Source organism: Oratosquilla oratoria, chromosome 29 (assembly GCF_046742065.1).
Source record: "Oratosquilla oratoria isolate Oo_2021 chromosome 29, ASM4674206v1, whole genome shotgun sequence".
Lineage (NCBI taxonomy): Eukaryota > Metazoa > Arthropoda > Malacostraca > Stomatopoda > Squillidae > Oratosquilla > Oratosquilla oratoria.
The window spans coordinates 41112365-41137364 of NC_134805.1; the positions used below are offsets into that span (position 1 = coordinate 41112365).

Genomic DNA, 25000 nt, shown 5'->3' on the forward strand with positions numbered 1-25000 from the left:
CACACACACACACACACACACACACACACACACACACACACACACACACACACACACACACACACACACACACACACACGAACACACACACGCACACACACACACACACACACACACGCACGCACACGCACACGCACATGCACACACACATACACACACACACACACACACACACACACACACACACACACACACACACACACACACACACACACACACACACACACACACACACACACACACACACACACACACACACACACACACACACACACATACACACACACACACACACGCACACACACGCACGCACGCACACACACACACACACACACACACACATACACACACACACATACACACACATCAATACAAGCATACACACATACTGTAATACATTCATATATACATACATACATACATACATACATACATACATACATACATACATACATACATACATACATACATACATACGTACATGCATACATACATACTCACATACATACATACATACATACATACATACATACATACATACATACATACATACATACATACATACATACATACATATGTAAGAGATGATGCGACAAAGAAGAAACTAGGCAAGTAAGAAAAGAATGAAAAATAAAAGAAAATTCTCTAATTCTTATCTTTTCTCTCTTCTCTCACAGTAAGTCCATGTCCATCGAAGTGGACCAGCTCAACGCTCGCGTGGTTGAGGCCGAGACCAAGCTCAAGTCTGAGGTGACCAAGATCAAGAAGAAGATGCATTTGACCATCACCGAACTCGAAATGTCCCTCGACGCCTCCAACAAGACCAACATCGACCTCCAGAAGTCTGTGAAGAAGCTCAGCATCCAGCTTACGGTGAGGCGAGGGTGTCTTGTGGTGCTCTCTTCTTGTTCTATAATGTTCACATTATAAAGTTCATATTGTGTTCCGAGACTGAGACAAACTTAGGTTTTGTGTGTCTTTCATGAAGTAGGTAGAAGCCTCGTCTTGATCAAGATATGGATCAAAAGGTCTCCTGTCGGCATGCTCCGCCTTTGTAATCCTTTGTGAAGTCAATGCTGAAGAGGCTCAGCCTTTTTGCTGAAGCGATGGCGCCATGAAGTTGATCTAGTTTGAGGTTTCCAGATTCATTGGGACAAACACCTAAGCATCATATTACTCAGTTTTAATCTACTTATTCCATTTATTTTTCTCCGCTATTATCAATTTTACATATTTCATTTGAATATGCAATCGAGTTCGTTATAAAACAAAAGGCATGGTTCATCATTGTATGAAAAAATCTTAAAAGACTCTTATCTATCATTGCGCGTGATAGATTTCGTCTTGTGGGTGCCCTGCTGACACACTTTCTTCGTCCTCTCCCACAGGAGCTGCAGCAGCACTACGACGAGCTCCAGAGGCAGCTCCAGGTCACCCTGGACCAGTACGGCGTGGCCCAGCGCCGCATTCAGGCCTTGACTGCCGAGTACGAGGAGGCTCGTGCCAACCTGGACGCCGTAAGTAATCACCCTCAAGTAACCCTTTCCCTCGCCCCGGAAGCCCTTCCACTTTCCATCCCCCCTTCAAATAAATAAAGATGTATTTTCAAATCACCATCGAAAGGAGGTGAGAGCACAGGCGTCTTGAACTCCCTTTTCTAAAATCTTCTTTGCTCACAGGCTGCTCGTGGCAGGCGCGCTGCCGAGCTTCAATACGAGGAGGCCACGGCCCGCATCAAGGACCTGACCACCATCAACGTGAACATCTCCAGCGCTAAGACTAAGCTCGAACAGGAGATCTGCGTCATCGCCGGAGACTACGACGAAGTCACAAAGGAACTGCGTGTACGTAGGCAGGGATAAGACCCTTTCAAATCCTCTTCTTATCAATTCCGAGGTCCAAGTAACAACAGGTTGCCTCCCTTTCGGAAAGAACACTCGTGAGGTCATGATGTGGAGGAACCAAAGGTAGTAAGCCTTCATGACGTCACATGCCGTCAAGACTTTCTTTCCGAAGTAAGGTGACTTGTAACAATTTGGACCTCGAAAAAAAGAAAAGAAAAAATCCCTCTGCGATCTACAGACTCTTGTTGTCTTGTTGTAGACGAATGAGTGGCCCCCGATAGTTTCACAGACCTCCACGACCTTGATAGTCTGACGACATTGAGTCTTCCCTCCTCGTTTTTCTCGACCAAGATTTCATTGTTCACAAACGAGGCCTTCCGTAACCTCTCCACTCTCCTACAGATGGCGGACGAGCGCCTGCAGAAGGCCCAGTCGGAGCTGAAGCGTACCGTGGAGATCCTGCACGAGGAACAGGAACGCTACGTCAAGATCGAGTCCATCAAGAAGTCCCTCGAGGTCGAGGTTAAGAACCTCACCGTTCGCATCGAGAGTGTCGAGGCCAACTCTCTCGCAGGCACCAAGAGGATGGTGTCCAAACTGGAGGCTAGGGTAAGTGCACGACGACCAAAGCCAGGGACTGATCTCGGATGAGGATTAGAAGGAAGAGATAGGGAAAGGGTATGTGTATGTGTGTGTGTGTGTGTGTGTGTGTGTTTGTGTATGTGTGTGTGTGTGTGTGCGTGCGTGTGTGCGTGCGTGTGTGTTTATGTATGTATACATGTATTCATGCATATCCATATGTATGTGTGTATGCATATATCTATGTATGTATGGATGTATGTATGCATGTACATATGTATGTATGTATATGTATGTACGTAAGTATGTATTCATGTATGTGTGTATGTATATATGTATGTATGTATGTATGTATGTATGTATGTATGTATGTATGTATGTATGCATGTATGTATGTATGTGTGTATGTATGTATGTATGTATGTATGTATTTATGAATGCATGTGTGTATGTATTCATGTATGTATGTATATATATGTATATACATTGTATGTATGTATGTATGCATGTATGTATGTATGTATGTTTGTATATATGTATAAATCGTATGTACGTATGCTTTTATGTATATAGATAAACACACACTTAGGTGTTTAGACATCTAGATAATGTGATAGGTAGTTGGGTACACGAGAAAGGTTTCTCAGCCGACGACTACTGACACGAGCAAAGGACGGCTGAAACAGCCCAAATGCCAACAAAGAGTTCTCTTCAGCTATTTCCCTTTTTTGTCTTCAGGTCCACGACTTGGAGATCGAGTTGGACGAGGAGCGCCGCCGTCACCAGGAGACAATCAAGATCATGAAGAAGAAGGAGCGTAACGTCAAGGAGCTCATCATGCAGACCGAAGAGGACCACAAGAACATCCAGCTCCTGCAGGAGACCCTGGACAAGACCTACGAGAAGGTCAACGTCTACAAGCGACAGCTGACCGAACAGGTGTGTACTCCTCTATCGACTGAGGGACGATCCTGTTTCCTATATTACTTCTTTTTCTTCTTTTTTTTCTTCTTAATCTTCTTTTTCTTCTTCCTCTTCTTCTTCTTCTTCTTCTTCTTCTTCTTCTTCTTCTTCTTCTTCTTCTTCTTCTTCTTCTTCTTCTTCTTTTTCTTCTTCTTCTTCTTCTTCTTCTTCTTCTTCTTCTTCTTCTTCTTCTTCTTCTTCTTCTTCTTCTTTTTCTTCTTCTTCTTCTTCTTCTTCTTCTTCTTCTTCTTCTTCTTCTTCTTCTTTTTCTTCTTCTTCTTCTTCTTCTTCTTCTTCTTCTTCTTCTTCCTCGTCTTTTTCTTCTTTTTCCTCTTCTTATCCTATCTCTTCTTCTTCTTCCCGTTCATGATAAGGAGTTGGCGTTTCCTGAGACAAATTTTCGGGATAACGATTTTCGGGATAACGATTTTCGGGATAACGATTTTCGGGATAACGATTTTCGGGATAACGATTTTTGGGATAACGAAGAGAGCAACTTTTTTATATTTATGAATTTTGTCAAAATTTCTCTAAACCCTAACTTAATCTCAGACAGAATTTCCTTCAGAAAACCGCGAAAGGCGATGGGACAGTGCTTTCTGAAATACAAATAAGTTCTGCTACTGGATTTTTTTCTGTAGGGAAAGGGTATGGAGGCAGTAGAGAATGATGTTTATGACTGTTTATGTTGTTCATGCAAAAAATTAAAATACACATTTGGATAACGGCCATAAAATTATAATATTCGGAAAGATCTGGATGATGATAATGAGATTATAATAATAAAAAGACATAGAGAAAAAATCAAGCGTAGCGCTTGAACACACCCTCTTATCACCCTCAAAGCCGTACCTTAAATAGCCATGTCTTCCTTCCTTCCACAGGAATCCATGTCTCAGACGAACCTGACTCGCGTGCGCAGGTTCCAGCGCGAGCTCGAGGCCGCTGAAGAGCGCGCTGAGAACGCCGAGACAAACCTCAACATGATCCGCTCCAAACATCGCACCTTCGTCACTAGCCAGACGCACACACTCCCATCCGGCGAACAGGTCATCGTCAAGGAGACTGTCACGCACGAGGCCATGTAAAGGAGACGCCCACACGGTGACGTCATGTCGCTGCCCTCCTGGCGAGCTTGCCGAGGTCAGCCACAAAGCTCGTCGCTTTCTGACCCCGTCGTCCTCACCAGCCCCTTCATCACCCAAGTCTTCGAGTGATGAGAAAAAGCCTTAGGGCAGCAACCACAAATCTTATTTCGTTTTATTTTTGTCTTTATTCTTCGTCTTCTTCTCCTCCTCCTGCTCCTCCTCGTCTTCCTTTCCGTGTCTCCATGTCTCATCAAGTATGACTGAACATCATGTTATGTTAACGTTACGCATGAATTTACTTGATAAATATTGCTACTGTGCCACAATATGTATCAATTGAGCCACGCAGACGACTACTTCGACTACTGGTCATCTGCCTTCATCTAAGGAGTGGCCTTAGTGTTGCACAAGGAATGGCGTTCGAGCTCCAGAAAAATAACAGTCATCGTTAAATGTCATGTTTATTCATATATATGGATTGTAAGTGATGCATGTTAATAAAAAAAGGGGAAAATTCTTAAACCGCGTTCAGCTCATCCATCCTGCCATCTGAAGAATAGTGAGGACACCTCGGAGGGTTATCAGTATCCTCCTTGCCTTGTCCCACTTGAAAAGGCGGCGGGCGTGAGGGCACGGTCCTTCTGTTGGGCGTAGGCAGGCGGACGACAAGTCCTTGGGGACCCTCGTCCAGCTCAGGTCCTGCAAGACATGGGTAGACATCATCGACGGATTCAATGCCCACACGCCTAAGACCTCTTTTCTGTACCTACTGATCAGTAGCTTTGCCTTTGACGCCCTTTTGTCTTCGTCTCTTGCCACAGCGGGGTAATATTTTTGCCACTCGGGAGGCACAAAGAGGAGGCAGCTCCCCTCGGATCTTCCTCAAGGCTGGGGACGTCGAGGATGTCCTACGGGGAGCTGATCATTCCTCGAAAGCACAACAATCAGAAACGGTGGTGGACGTGGCAAAGATGGCGATTTTGAACAAATGGGGTTCGTCGATGATATCTATAGCGGCTGGGAACCATTAAATATTGTCTTATAACATCTGCATGACCTTGGTCTGTTGACTGAGGACACCTGGACGTGTCGGAAGCTTCTGCCGAAGACCCGGAAACCGAAGACGCAAGCCATGGCTGAAGGAAAGTGTCTGTAACTTACCTTGATAGTCCCCTCTTTACCAACAAATCTGCACTTTGTTCTGAGGGTCATTATTGTGTAATTATAATATCTTTTAGAATTATCAACCATTAGATGTATATCTAAAAAAAAATATTTTTAAAAACAAATTATGATTTTTTTTCTCATAAAGCAGTGTAATGTATGTGTTTTCCCAGTATACCCTAATCTTCACATCTATGTCACGTCAAATCACTCGCTTTATTTTGAAGAAAATTCTTTTCTTTTTATTAACTGTCTAATTCTTGTAATTTTGCTTTCCTGCCTTAAAGCAATGGCATTATTTGCGACAACTACCTTATTCGGATTTATTTTTTAAGTAATGAATTATATGTAAATCTTTATTCCATGGCCGACCTCGATTGACGTCGTCAGCTTGACCGAGTGAACCGTTCGAAAGTGAAGATTCATTTCCTCTCTGTCTGCGACTCGATCTAAGATTACGAACCCAAAGTGAGATTTGTCCACGACTTGACGTCACAGGACTCTGAACCATTTTGCCTGTAGCGGCGGATCCTCGACTGTACTGTTAGATAGCAAGGCAGATGGATTTGAATCTACGAGTCTTTTCTGTATAACTTTTTTTTTCCAGCCAAGTTGCTCGAATCGTTTTAGCCAAGTTGTTCGAATCGTTTTAGCCAAGTTGTTATAATCGTGTCGTTCACGCTTACGCACTTGGCTGTCCCGTGGCGTTGCAGACGCTGCGCACGTGCCGCTACATTTGTTCATGTCTGATTGTTGTGTGTAAATCAAAGGAAGACTCACAAAGGGATCTTCCTGATGATGTGAGATAATAAAAGAGCTTGGAATTCAACATGACTTTTATTAACCTTGAGCCAAATATTACAATATGAAATAGAATCAAGAACTATTGGGAATTCACAGTGTATCAGCGTATTTCTATTTCACAAAATATCACAATCTTTAGTTTTCTAAAACCCCTTTGACATGGTGTTCCTTAATCTAAATAGAACTGTTTGGCGTCAGCCCAAATAAAGTCCCTGGAGAGAGCGTCTCTGTAGGAAAGGGGTTAAAGACAGAGAGCTGATGTCCGCCATGGTCTCCGGCTTAGAACCAAAACCTCATTCATTGTCGTTCATCGATGCCTCGAAGGCGTCCAGGACCAAGACCAAGGCACCGTAAAGAGTTTCTACATTTTCTTCTTAATTTCGTTAAGACAGAGAAAACATATTTCAAAGAAACGTCATACAACGTAATTGCAGGCGTCAGGGGACCTTATGCCACTCGATCAAGGACTTGAACATGATCTTTGGCTTCACACCTTTTACGTAACTCGGAAGTATCGACTGGTTCGGTTCACGACAGCTCATGTAGAAAGACATGTCGGCCGGTCTTCTGGTGCACGACATCGGGGCCCTGGAGATCGATGTCCCAACGGGCCTCGTCCTTGAACCGTAAAACTTCATCAGAGGCCGCGCTCCAACCTTCCCTCTCTCTATTGCGCCATGATACATCATGGTGGCACACGTCATTGCCGAGGACCGGGCGATTGTCCGCACTAATTCACAACGTCAGCAACTGTTTTTTCTTTCCAGTTGATCTATCACGCGATGGTCGGTTGAAGCTGCAAGTGTGGTTCTTTTTTATATGAGCAATGTACAAAACTACCTCCGGAGTCTTCATAAATCTTTTACAACATGATAGGAGAAGGAGAGAGCTACATTAATGTGATGATTACCACTTTAAAGACTCAACTCCATTTATCCACAATAGACTCAATAGGAGCTCTTAAATATTTTGTCTATATTACAGTATCTGGCATCTCAAGGACATAAGATCGTTGGATAATTCAAATTTCTTAGAAAGACAAACGAAAAAAAACAAAAAAAAAACGAATTTTGATGCATAGCCACTTTTGCCAATAGGGTCCACGCATCTTACTTGTTCTTTATTTTTGTTTTAAACCGGAGAAGAGTATGTGGGAGATATTTATGATTTCTGTCGATGCAAGACGGTGAACATGCAGGCACTGATTTGGCATGGTTTACGTGTCTCCTGATCTACAGGGACACACAATGATATTTGATTATGAGAGGGAGGAGATGAGGAGAGTTCCTACTGTCCACGTACAGCGCCAGGCTGACACTATGGCTCTAGACACTTCCTTATCACAGAGATAACACACTTTATTTCCTTCGATCTTATTTCACACAGATTTTTTTTTTTTTACAAATGATATGGAGATAATTATTTCTGTTTACGTTGAAATTATCTATCCTAATGAGGAAAGAAAGAACTTAAGTAGGAGGGTCTTAAATGGAAATCTGCCACGAAATGGAGTATACTGTACTACAGTTAGGAATATTCTACAGCACTGCTCCTTCTGAAATGATACTCTAGACTAGGAGCGGGCAACCTTTTTAAGTGTGGGTGCCAACATCAACCAAATCTTTAATACAAAATCTTCTCGCGTGCCAACGGAGTAAAATGAATTATAGGGTTCCAATCCATCACAAGATGTAGTTACCAATGGTCATACGAAAGATGTTGGAGATTTATTAGTTATCTTTTCTAAGGTAAACTCTGGTTTCGCGTGCCAGGATCTGCACGCGTGCCAAGGGTTGCCCACCCCTGCCCTAGACACTGCTCTTTAACTTGAGATCGAGTGATAGACAATTATTTATATCAAGTGTCCATGAGAGTCTGACACCTTTTACTTCCGCTTCTTCGCCAAAAGGATTTCATAGGAGTTTATGCATATATCTCCACCGATTAGGATATCGCAACGGTCGAAGCTAGGGAATGGGCGAACAGTTTTGTGTAAGTCATGGGTGATGTAAAGAGTTTCCAGCATTTGAGATTAAGATCGGAGGCTCAAGGTAAAGTTACATCCATGCCAATATTCTTACCTGCGGCATACTTCAAGTCGAACACAGGCCTTTGCCTCTCTCAGTGTACCTGACAGACACTGTTTCTATCATGAGGTAGTGTAGAGACGCTATCACACTGGGCTATTTTTCCTCCAACTGTTGAAGCAGATTTACCGCCGATTAATCGGATGTCGGAGGAAAAACAGACCAGCGCAACCAGGGCATCCTAGTGAACAGTTTCAGTCAGAAACGGTCATGTGTTTAAAGTTATGTGGCTAGAATGAATGTGAATTTTTTGGGGGTTCTGTTCAATGTTCAAAAGAATCAAAGCAAGTTCCTGATTACTTGGTGAGTACGACGCTTTGGGGACTGTAACTTTAACGATTTTGTCGTAGGCGAACAAGATACTCTGGTCTAGCTTTTGGAGCATGTCGTATACACTGACAACCTATCACACACCGATATCTGCCCAAGTCTATTGTATCAAGACACTTTGCAATGACGAAGTTGCACAGAGTTATTGTCATAAATCATAATTAAATTATTCTGCTCAGGGAAACATTGCAGAAACAAAAAATCGTATGTATTGGTTACAAGAATAATAATTTCTTTTTCTTTCGTTCTTCGTTTGAACGATTGCCCAAATTCCAGCAATACCGCGTGCCTAATTAGCTAGTTTGTTGTAGTCTGTCTCACTGTACTTAGACTGCCCTCACCGGCGACCTCTCCGCTGGAGACTGTTGTGTCGAGGTTATGTTCTCTTCTGTCACACACAGACCACAGAAGAAGGCGTTAGAGAGGGTTTACACGGTTCGTCGAACGCGGTTCGACAGACACGTGTTTAAAGTGATGTGTGAACGTGTGAACGGGGTATTTTGTTGTCGAACACGTTGGTTAAATCCCAAATACCCCGTTCACACGTTCACACATCACTTTAAACACGTGTCTGTCGAACCGCGTGTAAACCCCCTCTTAGTGTAAAGCCCCGTCGACACAAGGGTAGTTTAGTAGCCACTAGTGCTAGCGACTTGTAAACTAGCCCCCTCTACTTGTCCATTGTCAACGGAAAGTTAGTAAACTAACTTGCCGGGTAAGTTAACTTGCAGCTAACACTAGCGGCTAATAGACACCTCCTGTGTCAACAAGGCTGACAGACTATGGACGTGGCAGGAAAGTGTTGGACCGGCATCGAACTCGGGTCACTCGCGCGGCGTAAGGCCAGAGCGATACCCCTGATGTAACGGATCCGTTACGGAGGAAACAGACGCAAGCGTGATTCAATGTGGTCAATACAATGAATCGTTTCAGTAACATGACGACGTATTTGCTCTTCTGGCGGACATCGGCTTTGTGCAGATCCGTAAGTAAGTAATTGATTTGGCGTTTGCTGGGACGACGAAATCTACCTACATACATTGGTGTGCCACGACACTGATGGGATTAATACTCTGGTTGAGGATTGCCAGTGTAGTTCCTCGTTTGAACTTTGAACACTCTAATTCATTTTTTTATTATTATTAGACGATAGACAAACAGTTTCAGTAACTTCACTTGGCTGAAACTGATCAGGTAAGTGCATCGATCTGTAGGTCGAGATTAATTGTCCATGTGGGCGGCGCGGTAGTCCAGTGGATACCGTGTTGAACTCATGAGCATGTGGTCGTGAGTTCGATTCCCGATAGCCCTGGTCAGGCGGGGAGACAAGCCAACTGACAGGGCTCTGCCTTATCAAGAGTTTCTCACTTCCAACTGTATAAGAGTGGGATGGTGAGTCTTAGGTACAGGATGACTTGGCTACGGCTACGTAACCCGTAATGTATACAATATGTACATAGACTACATGGACGCCATAATTTCCTGTAACCAGCAGGAAAATTGGGACGGGGGAGAGAGGCACTACTGCATATTTCAACTGAAGTTGTACCTAAAGACCTTTAATCAGTACAAGAAATTTGGCATAACCTTTTCTCTTCCACGTGAGCACAAGAAAAAACAAAGGTATGTCGCCCCTCGTGACTTTCACTATTCAAAAAAACAGTCTGTAGACACTTTTGCACAGTTGCAATTTCTTTCACAGAAAACCCTTTCATTGTAAGGTAACTAATGTGTAGAAAAATATATAATATGTTTCCCAACGAGGTTCGTATTTGCATAATGAATTGCAATTTAGAACAAAGTCTGTTCTGATATGATAATCTTTTTGTCACTGCTCACATCTCTTTCACAGTTTGAACAGTTCCACACATGTAGTCACTTTGCACTGAAATTTTCAGTTAATATTTTCTTGCTTGTATGCACAAAATGGTCTTTCCACTACTTCCAACTTCAGTCTTTTGAGTCTTCGAATGATGCTACTCTTCGTTGTCTCTAAGTGATACCTGTAGTAGCACTTTCGCCTCGAGGCTATACGGACCTCGAGGTTTCACCCGACCACCGGTGTCCGACACTCGCTCCAGCGGGTCACAGGGTGTTTAGGGCAAAGCAACAGCGTCCGAGCGGTTCTTTGGCTGCAATTCTCATTTGAATTCAATCTCGGTGAATCTTCGTGCGGGCGTGACGGCCGGATGAGTCCCTGATGTCAGAGTCGCGTGTTTCCAAACCGCCATGGCCGACCGCTGATTGTCTTTCTCCGCATTCTTCAGAGCGCCGTTGATAATCACCCCATCCCGAAGTTTTGACCTCTTTCGAACCAAACCCTCTGCAGCCATCATAAAGTGCGAGTCAGCCTTCTTCTTGTTAGTCAGCGCAAGAACCATGTCGGGGTGGAAAGGCTGCACCTTGTTGTTCTTCTTGAAGCCTTTTTTAACCACCTTTGCGATCTTTTTCTGCCGATCCTGCTCCTGGCTGACTATCTTCCCCAGCAGCCCGAGCCTGGCCTTTTCCAGTTTCTTTTCTCGGGTCTTATGGTCTGGGCTCAAGTTGAGCGTCCGGTCAGTAGAGCCTTTCCTGAAATATAGAAAATACATGGCGGCAAAGGAAGAAAGGCTCAGCACTAGGGGCAGGGCCCCGAAGATGACCTGCTTCACCATCCAAAGGCTATTCACCTTGGGCACGGCACGACTCCCGTCACCACTCACGTAGCAACTGAAGTTCTTACCCAAGACTGCGTAAGCATCAAACCAAATCTGGCAAGGCGCATACCAACAGGCCTGAGGATTTATGAAATATTTCGATGCGCCGGTGACGTTTTCTAAGTCATATTCACCTATTTTGATATCTTTGATCACGACTGGTGGCTCAGTAGGTTCTACATAGTCCATCGATCCCCCCCTTCTCCCTCCTCTTCTTCTTCCTCTTCCTCTTCCTCTTCCTCTACCTCTTCCTCTCCCCCTTCCTCTTTCTCTTCCTGTGGACCTTTTACTTCGGGTGACGGGTGCCAAAGTTTCCTCTCCATACTCCATGCCAGACAAGACTATGACTTGCCAGCACATGTACATATCTTGGTTGGTACATCCGGCCCGGCAGGACGACCACTCACACTTGGCCTTCCCGACTAACCTGGCGGCACCGACTACGGTACAAAAGGTCGGGTAGTAGCTCGCAGCTAGGGTGGTCAGCCCCGGAGTGAGGAGGAGGCCTTCGGTAATGTAGAAAATGGGGAGACCTGTGAAGGCTGTGATGATGAGCACAGCAGCTCGCACCTTAAGAAAGAACTGCCACACGGATCTGCCTATGCTTTTGATATCGCAGAACCTCGCGAAGAACCCCAACTTCTTCAGTTTCTTCCTCTCTTCGTGTCTAACAAGGAAGGCAGGCTTTGTTGGGCCCCTGAAGACTGTCTCTACAGTAGAGTACATGATGCGGGAGTGATTCTCCTGTTCCGTTAGCTACTTAGGGTAATAGCTTTCACAAGAGGGAGCCTCCCAGGAGGCCAACATTTCGTTGTCTCTCTAAGTTCTAAGGTTACTATTCTGAATAGGAACAGTCCGCCTTATCGTGGAAATAAAAGCTACTTTATGAAACATTGTATGGCATAGTCCTTTGAATCGAATTCCGTAGCAAGGTACAACCCACACTGCTTCTGCAAACTCTTTCAACCCCAGGCGTCGTCCTCTGCTTAAGGAGACATGCCAGCGTCCTCGATCCATTTCTTGAATCACGTCATCGTTGAATAATAGAAGAATTCAGGAGTGCGGGAGAGGTGCTCAACCCACGACGAGGGGCGGTCAAGGTTCTCTCCCTGAGCAGACGACACCGTATTTTACAAAACACTACAGTCTGTCAGGTTCTACCTTGCAAGGACTTTTAAGAAATAAAAATAATATTAATCACGGGACCAAGATTCTTGATGAATGTTTACATAAGACTTATTTAAAAATTTGGAAATGAAGTGAAAACTCAAAATTCAAAGGAAACTAAGAACTATAAACTAAGTTGTCGGGAGCTTTAGGGACGAAAATCTGAGCAAGGTTTAAGTGACAGGGTCTAGTTTATGATAGGTTCGTAAACACACATAGTAGCTCTTTCCTGAGCCCAACCCACTCTTGGCACTCACATCCTCGTTCATGGTGCAGCTCAAGGAGATTGCATGCAGTTTGTAAGCTGTCTTTTGAGTCTAATAACTGTTCGCGGATGATCTGGGTGAGGTGATGTAGGGCCCCTCATTTCAGATTAGTCCAACTGCTACTTCGTCCTGAGCGGAGTCGGACAAACTAATAACGGACATTTACACTGTTTGTTTTCATCACAAAGCACTATATTCTTTGCATAAGCACATTTTCAGGAGTCTGAAACCATCAGATGTTGACGACGAAAGTTTATTTGACAAATTTTCTCAAAGTCTTTTTAGAATTACTGAAATATTTAGCGATGCTCGTTTTCCTTTGTGAGGCGGGGCAGAAGGGTCTCAGATCCTTTGGTCATAGTTAGATCCTGAAGTCGTCGAATTCACCTTTCATCAGATGTATTCAATGCTTTCTAGGGTAAGAGCTCTCGATGACAAGTTGCTGGCTTCCTGTAAAGAATAGAGAGAGAGGATGAGAAAGTGCCATCAATAAGAAACACATCAATGCATTACACTTCTTAAATTAGCTTTTAGGAAATGTTTCAGAAATATTTACGTAGGCTCAGAATTATTATATGCCACAGGAAAATAATGTTCAACTGAGCTCAGCATTATTATATTGTACAGGTGCAGAAATATTTAGTTAAACTCAGCATTAGCATGCTGCACGGGAGCAGAACGATCGAGGCTGAAGACGTAGAAGATTCGTGACCGCAGTATAAAAACAATCTAATATTCACGAGATCGGGTAATGGCGCCGTCAATCTACGATGTAGTTTCTTCTTATTCCATCTCACCTTGCTCCAGACGTACACGGTAATAGTTCCTGGATCAAATATCCACAGAATCACAAGCTTGCTCGTATATTTGTTCAAACGCTGTTAGAAGTTTTCTATTACTCTCCGCTATTCGGTAATGTCTTGGCAAGCCATCACTTGTATGTCTACTGTTTTGTAAGTAAATGTTTAATGTTGAATCAGATGCCTATATACTGGCTAACTTACAAACTAACTCATATCGTTGTTAATATTTTTCGTTTAATTTTCACTAATCATCAATGGTATCTTGACGAGATTCTAATTAATTGGGTGACTTTTATTGTAAACCACACGACCACACGGTTTCCCACTGAAATAGACCTCAGATGCACCAACAAGATATTATCTATGCATTACTAGGGTCATTATTGATAAAGACACTAAGAGCTAAAGGTTGCTAGAAATAAGTGAAAAATAAACGAAAATTATGTTTTATCTGACGAAATATTACTAAGATGATTAGATGTCACTGTTTGGAGTGTGGATGTTGCCATGAGACTTTATGCGAGTTTGATTATCTAAGTGTGATGCTCGTAATGGTGAGGTGGCGCTCTGTTCAAAGCTGTAGCAACAGCAATCCATACTGCTGGGATCTCCCCGGTCACCTCTGTGGAAAATATTCGACACTGTTGCTCTGGCTGTGCCAACTCTGGCGTTGAAATCACCAAGTATCATTATCTTGTCTTCAGCTAGTGCGCCACAGATTGTAGCGTCGTAAAAGAGATACTTGACGTCGTCGGAAAAATCCATTGTTGTCATATACATATATATTATTGTCATAAAACGCTGGTTTTGCAGTCGGAGTCAGCTGGTCGTTAAACTTTTGCTGACTCCTGTTGGTACTGGTCAGGCAGGTACATTGGGGACGTTTTGTTGGCCATCCTTATGCCGTGGTTACGTTGGGGGTGTTTTTCATTGTATCCTTTCCGAAAGAAAGTATACCCTCCACTCCTTCCAACACGTTAGCTCTTACCAGAGAGGTGGGTTTCTTGCAAGCCTGCCACATCAATTATGTAAAACTGGAGCTCGGTACCCCGGTCTATTGGTCCATTTTGTATCTAGAAGAGTTGGCACATTCCATGTTCCGAGAGTCAAATCCCGTCCGTTGTCTTTTACTGTTCCAACCGCTGAAGTGCGCCGGTCTTCAGCGCGGTTTGCTGGACAACATTGGCTTTAAGTAAGCCATTTTTTGACACCTTGCCTTGCCTTATTTAGCTCTCTCCCCTAGTGGAGCGAACAGGGTTGCCTCTGAATGGGGGCAGGTCGGTTATCGCGGTAGGTGAATAAACTTGCTGTTACTATATATCAGCACACTAGCGATCATCAAACCATGGACTGCGTGTGCCGGTTTGGGACCATCGGCAGCCGGAAGACCCGCAGGCGTCAATCCTCTCTAACCGCCACCATGCCCAGTCAACCTGAAGTGTCGAGTGTGCTCGTACGTTTTTTCATCATTATAATCACCACCAATCATTACTATTACCATTACCATTGCCATTAACATTATCATTATTATTATTATTATTATTATTATTATTATTATTATTATTATTATTATTATTATTATTATTATTATTATTATTATTATTATTATTATTATTATTTATTATTATTATTATTATTATTATTATTATTATTATTATTATTATTATTATTATTATTATTATTATTATTATTATTATTATTATTATTATTATGTATATACAGTATACATACATGCATATATATATATATACATATATATATATATATGTATATATATATATATATGTATATACATATACATACACATACATACATATACCAAAGGCTCTTTTCTCCCTTACACGGGGGGCAGCCAAAAAGAAAAAGGCATAGAAACCATTCCCACCCATTCCATCCCCTACATATTCCACTCCCCTCCACCCTTCTCCCTCCCTCTCATCTTGGCACCTGGATGACGGGTCGTCCCTGCATCCTGTCCACTGCCCCTAACACAAGCTCTACTACTCTCATAAAAATTCTTGACTGCTCTTAACAGCTTTCCTCCTATCCCATATATCTGCAGTACCTCCCACAGTGCCTTCCTGTCTACCCTGTGGTAAGCCTTTTCCAAATCCATAAAAGCCCAAAAAAAGCATCCTTACCTTTTCCTATAGGTTTCTCACATATCTGTTTTACCACAAAAATCTGATCTACACATCCCCTACCTGTCCTAAAACCACACTGTTCCTCACCAATTACTCCCTCTGTTCCTCTCCTAATCTTCTCAATCAAGACCCTTCCATAAGCCTTCCCAACTACACTCAACAAGCTGATCCCTCTGAAACTACTACACTCACACTTCTCCCCCTTTCCCTTGTAAAGCGGAACTATACAGGCACTCCTCCAGTCCTCCGGCACTCTACCCTCTCTTAAACAAACATTAAATAACCTCACCAGCCAGTTCACCATAACTGTACCTCCTTTCTTCAGACATTCTGCATGGCATCCATCCAACCCAGGTGCCTTACCTGCTCTCATCATCTTAACAGCTGCTTTCGCTTTATCCTTCCCTATTTCTCCTCCATTTTCCTCACTCATCACTCTCATTTTCTTAGCGCTTCCCACTGCAACTACCTTTCCCTCCCTATCCTCCTTCACATTTAGCAACTCCCTAAAATACTCTGCCCACCGTCCTCTCACTGCCTTCTCTTCCATTATCATATCTCCATCTGCACCTTTTAATTTTTCTTCTCTACTTGATTCACCTCCTCTTCCTCTTTTAATTTCTTTCCAAAACATCTTATTATTTTCAAAATTTTCTGTCATACTCTTACCCCATTTCACATCTGCTCTCCTCTTTGCTTCCTTTATCTTATGCTTAACTTCCCTTCTTTTTACTTTGTACATATCATACGATTCCCTTCTTTTATTCCGTGACGGTGACACATCTTGGTCGCAGGAGCGAGCCGAGTTGCCCTTTCCTAGGTTGCAGCAGTTGACCGGTGTTTCCCCATCGCGCGCGCGCGCGCACACACACACACACACACACACACACACACACACACACACACACACACACACACACACACACACACACACACACACACACACACACACACACACACACACACACACACACACACACACACACACGCGCGCGCGCGCGTGATACGATAAATTATTATAGAAGTGTATTGCATAAGATCAGTAAATGCATGATTTTTTCATGTATTGCAGAATAATAATGTGATATTCTTTCTAAGCAATTGATAAAGAAAATGCTAATTTCTTCAGTTTTACTCATATTTCAAGAACACTGGCCAACTATTGTTTCAGGAATCCGAATGATATCCACAGGCGATTATACTTGTTAGAATGGCACACAAACCAAATGTTTTTCAGCGTTTTCCCCCTGATTTCTAAACGTGCTAGTGTTAATTATCTCTGGCTCTTATTGTTTCCTGGTTAACATTTCTCCATACTAAAAAATATCACATCCGTGATGCACTCTGCAATCACAGAAGGGTTTCCCTAAATTGAATAAAGTAGTTTGATGATTTTATTTGATTTTGCCATCAGCGCACTGAGAAGCCAAGAAACTTTCAAACAACTCTTCAAGGTATAATGTCAGGCGATTTTATTCAGCTTTGAAGTGTCCCCATGAGCGCTGAAAGGTGAATTTTAGATCGCGATCATAAACATTAGAGCAGAAAGGCAGACACGACATTCATACGAAACTCTAGAAAATGGGTTTTGTAAAATTAGAAGTAGACATAAATTTATCGGAACGATTGAGTGTGTTTTAAGAGACGGAATGAGTAATGGATAATACAAAATCAATTCCTTTGTTATTGTAACACCTCATATTTTACTCTGGGTAAATGTCAGACAATCTTATTCACTCGAAGACAGAACCTTGTGCTGAAGAGGCTTCAATTATGTTTACAGGGAATAGTATCTTCAAAATAATTTTGCATCTCATGTTCATTTTTCAGGATAGAATTAAAGAACACTCTTCCAGTCGATTCCTAGCACTGGTTACACATGGCCACGCCGTCAATTTACAAGCACGTGTGTCCTGAGGGTCATATGAATAGGACTCCCCTGATTCACAGACATAGCAATTGGAGGGCCTTTTAAGGAATGTCCATTTTAATTATAGGGTTGTGTCAGTAGACGCAGTCTAGGATGGAATGTCCATTGGAACAACAAGGACATTTGTGAACAGGGACTCAACATCCAATTAAACAATCACAACATCGGCTGGAGCTATTTTTTCTTATATTATCATAGATCCTAAGTTAATAATCTATATCCCAAGTAAATCTAATAAACATATGGCCTTTAACCTTAAAGCTTACATGTTTAATAACAGTATTTACACGCTTTTTAGGGGATCTACAAATTTGTGCTTGGTTTTCTTGAATTTTATAGGAGAAAGGTGTCTATATTTCGTAGATAGACATCCGACGGAAAGATGATATAAGTGGGTGCCTTCTCTGCTCTTCGATATGTGACATTTTCATTGTCACGATGCTGCTTGAATGCCTCTTAAAGGTTCGGTCGTAGTGCTTTGTTTATACAGTGTTCCCTCTTTGCTGCTTCACACACAGACATACATAGACACATACACACACACTAGAAATAAATAAGAAATTAAATGCATAAACAAATAAAAAAAATGAAGAAATATTTGGATAAAACATACAGGTCAATGAATGAATGGGTGGTTGAATAGATGAATGAATGAACATATAAATAAATTGCTTTTTAGATTCGTTATTAATTAAATGAATAAGTAACTAGACTAGATAGATCAATAGATACACAAGCAAATGAATAAATGAATGACTAGATAAGGCTTTTTTGGGTACTTGAACCAAGTCATATAAATAAAGGAATATATAAGTAAATAATTGAATCGATGAATAAATAAATGCATAAATGAATAAACGAATAACTGTACAATAAGTAATAGATAAACAAAGAAGTATGTATATCTATCTACCTATCTATCTATCTATCTATCTATCTATCTATCTATATATATGTATATATATATATATATATATATATATATATATATATATGTGTGTGTGTGTGTGTGTGTGTGTGTGTATAACGAATAAATGGTTATCTAGGTAAATTAACGGTTACATTAATGAAGAAGCAGATAAGCTAATAAAACTATGAATAGATAACTAAAGAAACAATAGATATATAAGACACGATTGGGAACCTAAATCAAAGTTACGAATATGTGTATATATGTATTTAGATATAATTATGTTGTATGCATATGCACATGTATGGATGTAAATGCCAGGTAAATCACAATTGCCTTTCTACTGGTACCATGTAACCCAGTACCGCTTGCCAAATAGTCAGGTTGCCTGTGACAAAAGTAGCTATCTCATTGGTTTATCGTTAGTAAGAAGGGTGTGTTAGGGATCCGTCATGGGTAATTAATCACATATCCGTCATGCGGAGCGTCCCTGGAACACCGGGGAATGGGTCCTCTGGAGGTCGAACGGTACTCCATTGGTGTGGTCGTACTGAGGAGTTCCTCTGGGCCAAGCAACACGCCTCCATGCTCTTTGATTCAGCCAGGACGGGGGTTTGAAGAAGCAATTTGGCTGAACCCCCTAAACTGAGCATCTGACTCAGGCACGCTCACAGCTGAGTGGCTACGGCCTAGACCGACTTAGCTAAGTTCGAGGCTGTCCTCTGGTTGGGATGGTGTTGCAACCTACACCCATTAAGTCAACTCTGCCCGCCACGCTAGCGGCCGGGGTAGTTTAGATGAGATACAAGAACGTCGAGCCAGACATGAGGGTGAAGCTTCGGTAGGCTCCACGTGTACAATAAGTACCTGTAACATTCTTCATCTTTCCAAAGACAATCGACTACCTTTATTCCTATCAGATGAGCTCAGAAGGCTTAGAAAAAGTATGATCTCTTTCTCTGACCGGGAAGTGGTGAGATTGGTATCGAGGGTATTACATACCACTGGTTAGGCCACAGGAGTGGAGGCCACCTCGCGGGGCAGGGAATAACTGTGAATATATGTAGTTAAATTCAGCTCTTACTAAAATACATTAGTATGTAATTGAAGAATACATTTTATACCAGGTTTGACTCTATAGTCGAACATTACCTGTCGCGGGACACATTTCCTGTTTTGGACAACTTCAGTCCAGAAATTGACACTGACAGAGTTGGGTTTGTGTTGGTTCCCGTAGTTCTAGAATCAGGAATACTAACAGGTTGAAGGTTGACTGTCCCGGGGATGAGGTTCACACCGATGAAATTGGTGTTGCAATGCCGGAGGCTTGGCAAAGTAGATCGATCATATCCATTTTAGTACTCTGGACGAACCTACAAAGCTGCATGGTTTACCGGAGTGCTGGGCTCTTTGAGGCCGACATTGACTTGTGGTTGTAACAATCACGTTGCATGTCGAGTTCAGAAGAATCCTGAGATGCAATCCAGCAGGATTTCATCTGAAGAGACTCAGGGATAATGCGCGTGCCCAGAGGTATACAGCAGAGGTCTCCAATTGACTGGAATGCTTGACACTCTTGAGGACCCCGGGAAACTGTGAGATACCTTCAAATAATTGGCTGAAAGCAGCCTTGGAGTACATTAGAGAACGTCTTAGGTCAAGGAATGGTGTGGTATTGCGTGAGGCCTTGGAGAATATAGAGATGAGACGTGCTACCTGGTTGGCTGGGGACCTGGATCAATACAGGACTCTAAAACGGCGAGTGAGATCTTTCTTTAGGTGGGATAAGGCATGCCAGGGGGAATCGTTGAGGATGTCGAAGACCATCTCACTACGGAAAAAAATCAGACTTGCTTATCGAACCTGAAGAAAGCCAGTTTCAAATCCTGTGACACAGAACAGCTAATGGGCAACTAGTGTCAGACATAATAGTTGGATGTAGAACTTGCTGGGCCAAGTACTTTAAGCAGTTGTAGTTTATGGCTGACTCTCCGAGCGGCCAGCTTCCCCTGGCTGGTGGTGGGGTGATGGTTGCCGATACACAGATAGATAAAACTACGAACTCTGAAGGATATTAGAGAGGCTGTGAGTAAGCTTAAATGGTGGAAAGTCAGCTAGCATCTGCAACGTCGACGAGGTATTGCAGAGAGTCGGAGGTGAGGTCATGAGTCATGGGTTGTATCCAGTGTTATTTGCCGTTAGGCAGTCCGTCCTCATTCTCTCTGACTACACAAGGGTTGGTTGTCCCTCTCTCAATGGCAAAAGGGACCATCTGTACCGCAACGATTACCACTGTTCCAGAGGCCTGGGTAGAATGGATTCACCCCTAGGAGGTCAACTAATGATTGGATCGAAGCGCCTCGTGCCCTTGAAGAGTGCTGAAGTGAGTTTCAACTGGGATTGCTTGGACCCTATATTGATCTCAAGAAATTTTATCTATTTATTTTTTTGTGTCTTCAACTCATCCATGGTATTCCTACGATGATTAATGACTTTGTGCCTGGCCTATATTTTGGGACCGAGAGTGTCTTTGGTACCAAGCGGCTAAGGAAACTTATGGGATATCGCTGGTATGACTTTGTAGAAACAAGCGACCATACCATGAGACTAGTCCAAACTCGCTCCCAGGATAATTTGTAAACGCCACCTCCAGATATGTGGGTATGTGGAAGCTCGCTTTCCTGATTTTGATCTTATTCACAGGGCGATGGAGACGAAGGGTACGTCCACAAAAATCATGGCTTGTGCATATACACTGATTCTGCCGAGAGCTGTTTGGAATGGGGAGAGTGACTGCATGGGAGCTTGCTTAAGAAAACTGTAGGGAAGGGCTTTAGCTAGTAAGTGAAGCGACGCGTTCCCTGGTGTATTCACCCCAATGATGATTAATGATGTATGTATGAATGTATGAGTGTATGTATTTATGTATGTATATATGTATGTATGTATGTATGCATGTATGTATACACGCATGTATGTATGTATGTATGTATACACGCATATTATGTATGTATGTATAGTTCCACTTTACAAGGGAAAGGGGGAGAAGTGTGAGTGTAGTAGTTTCAGAGGGATTAGCTTGTTATGTGTAGTTGGGAAGGCTTATGGAAGGATCTTGATTGAGAGAATTAGGAGAGGAACAGAGGGAGTAATTGGTGAGGAACAGTGTGGATTTAGGACAGGTAGAGGTTGCGTAGATCAGATTTTTGTGGTAAGACAGATATGTGAGAAAGCTATAGGAAAAGGTAAGGATGTTTTTTTGGCTTTTATGGATCTGGAAAAGGCTTACGACAGGGTAGACAGGAAGGCACTGTGGGAGGTTTTACAGATATACGGGATAGGAGGAAAGCTTTTAGGAACAGTCAAGAGTTTTTATGAGAATGGTAGAACGTGTGTCAGGATTAGAAATGGAGAGAGTGAGTGGTTCGAGGTAAAAGTGGGACTCAGTCAGGGATGTGTGATGTCGCCATGGCTGTTCAACTTATACATGGATAGGGTGGTGCGAGAGGTAAATGCAAGGGTGGTGGGTCAGGGATTGGAGATGGTTAAAGAAAATGGAGAAAAGTGGGAGGTGAGCCAGCTGTTGTTTGCGGACGACACTGCGCTTGTAGCAGGATTAGAGGAAGGATTGAGGAAGTTATTGACAGAGTTTGAGAAAGTGTGTGAAAGAAGGAAGCCGAAAATAAATGTGGGTAAAAGTAAAGTGATGAGATGTACAAGGGGTAAAAGTGGCAGCAGGCTGGAAGTGAGCATTAAGGGAGAGAGACGTGGAAGTGGATAGTATTAGATATTTGGGTGCGAATGTGGCAGGAAAGGGAGGAGTGGGGGTGGAGGTAGAATGTAGATTGAGAGAAGCGAATAAGTGCCTAGGTGGATTAAAAAGTGTAATGAGAAATAGACATTTGGGAGTGGATGCTAAGAGGAGATTGTATGAAGGAGTGATTGTGCCGACAACACTGTATGGGGCAGAAACATGGAATATAAGAGAGGAAGAGAGAAGGAGTTTGAATGTATTTGAGATGAAGTGTCTGAGAAGTATGATAGGGGTTACTAGGCTAGATAGAGTGAGAAATGAGGAGGTGAGGAGGAGAACGGGGGTGGTAAGGGAGTTGGGAGATAGGGTGGATGAAAGAGTGTTGGGATGGTTTGGACATATGGAAAGAATGAGTGAAGAAAGACTAGTAAAAGAGGTGTGGAAGGCAGAAGTGGAAGGAGTGAACATGAGGGGGCGACCTAGGATGAGATGGATGGATGGGGTAAAAGGGGCTTTGGGGAAGAGGGGAATGTCTGTGAAGGAAGGACGGGAGAGGACAGAAGACAGGGGTGAATGGAGAATGGCTTTATATGGATGAGGTTGTGATACATGAGGTGGAATGGGTGGAGGATGGGGGTTGAGGTAATATGTGTGAGAAAAATTTGACGCAGCCTGAAGGGATTTCTCCCCGTTTTCTCCTTTTCTGCATGGGGGGACGGAGAGAGGAATCGCCGATTTTATGAAGCAGCCTTGCTGTGGATGTGCTGTGTCTTGCGACACTGCTTCTGACCCAGGGCAGTGGACAAGGTGCAGGGATGACCCATCATCCAGGAGGAGCCAAGATAAGAGGGAGGGTAGAGGGTGGAGGGGAGTGGAGTGTATTAAGGATAGAATGGGTGGGAATGGTTTTTATACCTTTGTTTTTTTTTAGCTACCTCCCTTGTAAGGGGGAAGAAGCCTTTGGTATATGTATGTATGTATGTATGTATGTATGTATGTATGTATGTATGTATGTATGTATGTATGTATGTATGTATGTGTGTATGTACTCTATGTATCTATGAATGTATGTATGTATATACTGCATGCATATACATATATACTGTATGTATGCATGTATTTATGTGTATGCGTATATATGTATATATTATGCTTCAACACTCTTCAGTCTTATGTTCTCCGCAATGGTGTCCGATGCTTTCAGGGGTTCGATGGTCGACATTGGTATCAAATACCACACCGACGGCTCACTCCTCAGCCTCAGGAGCCTCAAAGCGAAAACCAAGGTGAAAGTTAGCACTGTCAGCGATTTCCTGTTTGCTGATGATTGAACTCTCAACGCTGCCTCGGAAGCCAACATGCAGCACAGTGTTGACAAGTTAGCGGAGGCCTGCAACAACTTCGGCATGACGATCAGTACTAAGAAGACTAAGGTCATGCACCAGCAAGTACCGAGAAACCCATATGTCGAGCTAAACATCACCATCAACGGACAGAGATTGAATGTGGTGGACAAGCTCACCTACCTCGGCAGTACCCTCTGGAGATCCGGCATCATGGACGACGAGCAGAACGCCAGACTCGCTAAAGCGAATGCTGCTTTTGGCACTCAACAAAAACCTCTGGAGTCATAGAGGCATCACGCCGAAACCAAGCTGCAGTCCTCACCACCCTTCTCTACAGCTGCGATACATAGATAATCTATCAGCAGCATGCATGGAAGTTGAACCACTTCCACACCACCTGCCTCAGGAGGATTCTCGGCATCAAGTGGTAGGAAAAGATTCCCGACACCGAAGTCCTCACCCATGTAGACCTGCCCAGCGTCCACACCATCCTGATGCAGTCCCAGCTCCGCTGGGTCGGACACGTGGCCCGCATGGCAGACCACCGACTACCAAAGATAATGTTGTTCAGGGAACTTTTAGAAGGTAAGCACTCTCAAGGAAGACAGAAAGAGCGCTTCAAAGACACCTTGAAGGCTTTTGGAATCGAACACACTAGCTGGGAGCAAGTGGCTCAAGACACAAGTGGCATGGAGCCGTCAAGCGTGGTGCCAAAGCTTGTAATAAGAACAGGACTGTAGCGGCGGTGAAGCGCAGACAAGTCAGGAAAGGCACCGCCGCACCAGCGTCTATCGCCACTATCCCTTGCCCACACTGCCCAAAATTGTCCCGGGCTTGGATTGGCCTTACCGGTCATTTGCGGACGCAGACAGAGAAACTGTCACATCGCATCAGCTCCGCACGCCCAGCGTTGTTCTACAAAATCGGCATCATCATCATCCTTATCATCGTCATTATCTTCACCCCCTCAATGAGATGGATGGACAAACAATAAAAAAATATTATGCATGTCTGTAAATATGAATATATGCGCATGTCCGCACATGTACATGTATGCGTGTATACATGTATGGCTATTTGCTTACGTGTTTGTTCATTACAAGGTAGAGTTCAAACGCTTTGAAT

At 43.1% G+C, this 25000-nt stretch overlaps 2 protein-coding genes across 3 annotated transcripts in view; one reads left to right on the forward strand and one right to left on the reverse strand.

Moving 5' to 3' along the window:
* Positions 1-6467, forward strand: part of LOC143040746 (paramyosin, long form-like) — a 129455-nt gene extending 122988 nt beyond the window's left edge. For both annotated transcript variants that reach the window (XM_076212142.1, XM_076212141.1), the window contains exons 12-17: positions 678-873; positions 1389-1517; positions 1680-1844; positions 2247-2453; positions 3162-3362; positions 4271-6467. In XM_076212142.1, coding sequence (XP_076068257.1) covers positions 678-873; positions 1389-1517; positions 1680-1844; positions 2247-2453; positions 3162-3362; positions 4271-4474 — 1102 coding nt within the window. In that variant the 3' untranslated portion in view covers positions 4475-6467. The remainder of the gene's footprint in view (positions 1-677; positions 874-1388; positions 1518-1679; positions 1845-2246; positions 2454-3161; positions 3363-4270) is intronic.
* A 4409-nt stretch (positions 6468-10876) lies between these two features.
* Positions 10877-12458, reverse strand: LOC143040748 (uncharacterized). The gene has a single exon (XM_076212144.1). The coding sequence runs from the start codon at positions 12279-12281 to the stop codon at positions 11001-11003; it is 1281 nt and encodes a 426-aa protein (XP_076068259.1). The 5' UTR covers positions 12282-12458; the 3' UTR covers positions 10877-11000.
* Between the last annotated feature and the right edge of the window lie 12542 nt (positions 12459-25000).

Bases quoted from the DNA above. Each gene is read 5' to 3' on its own strand.
- LOC143040748 (XM_076212144.1), bottom strand. From the start codon at position 12,281: ATGTACTCTACTGTAGAGACAGTCTTCAGGGGCCCAACAAAGCCTGCC.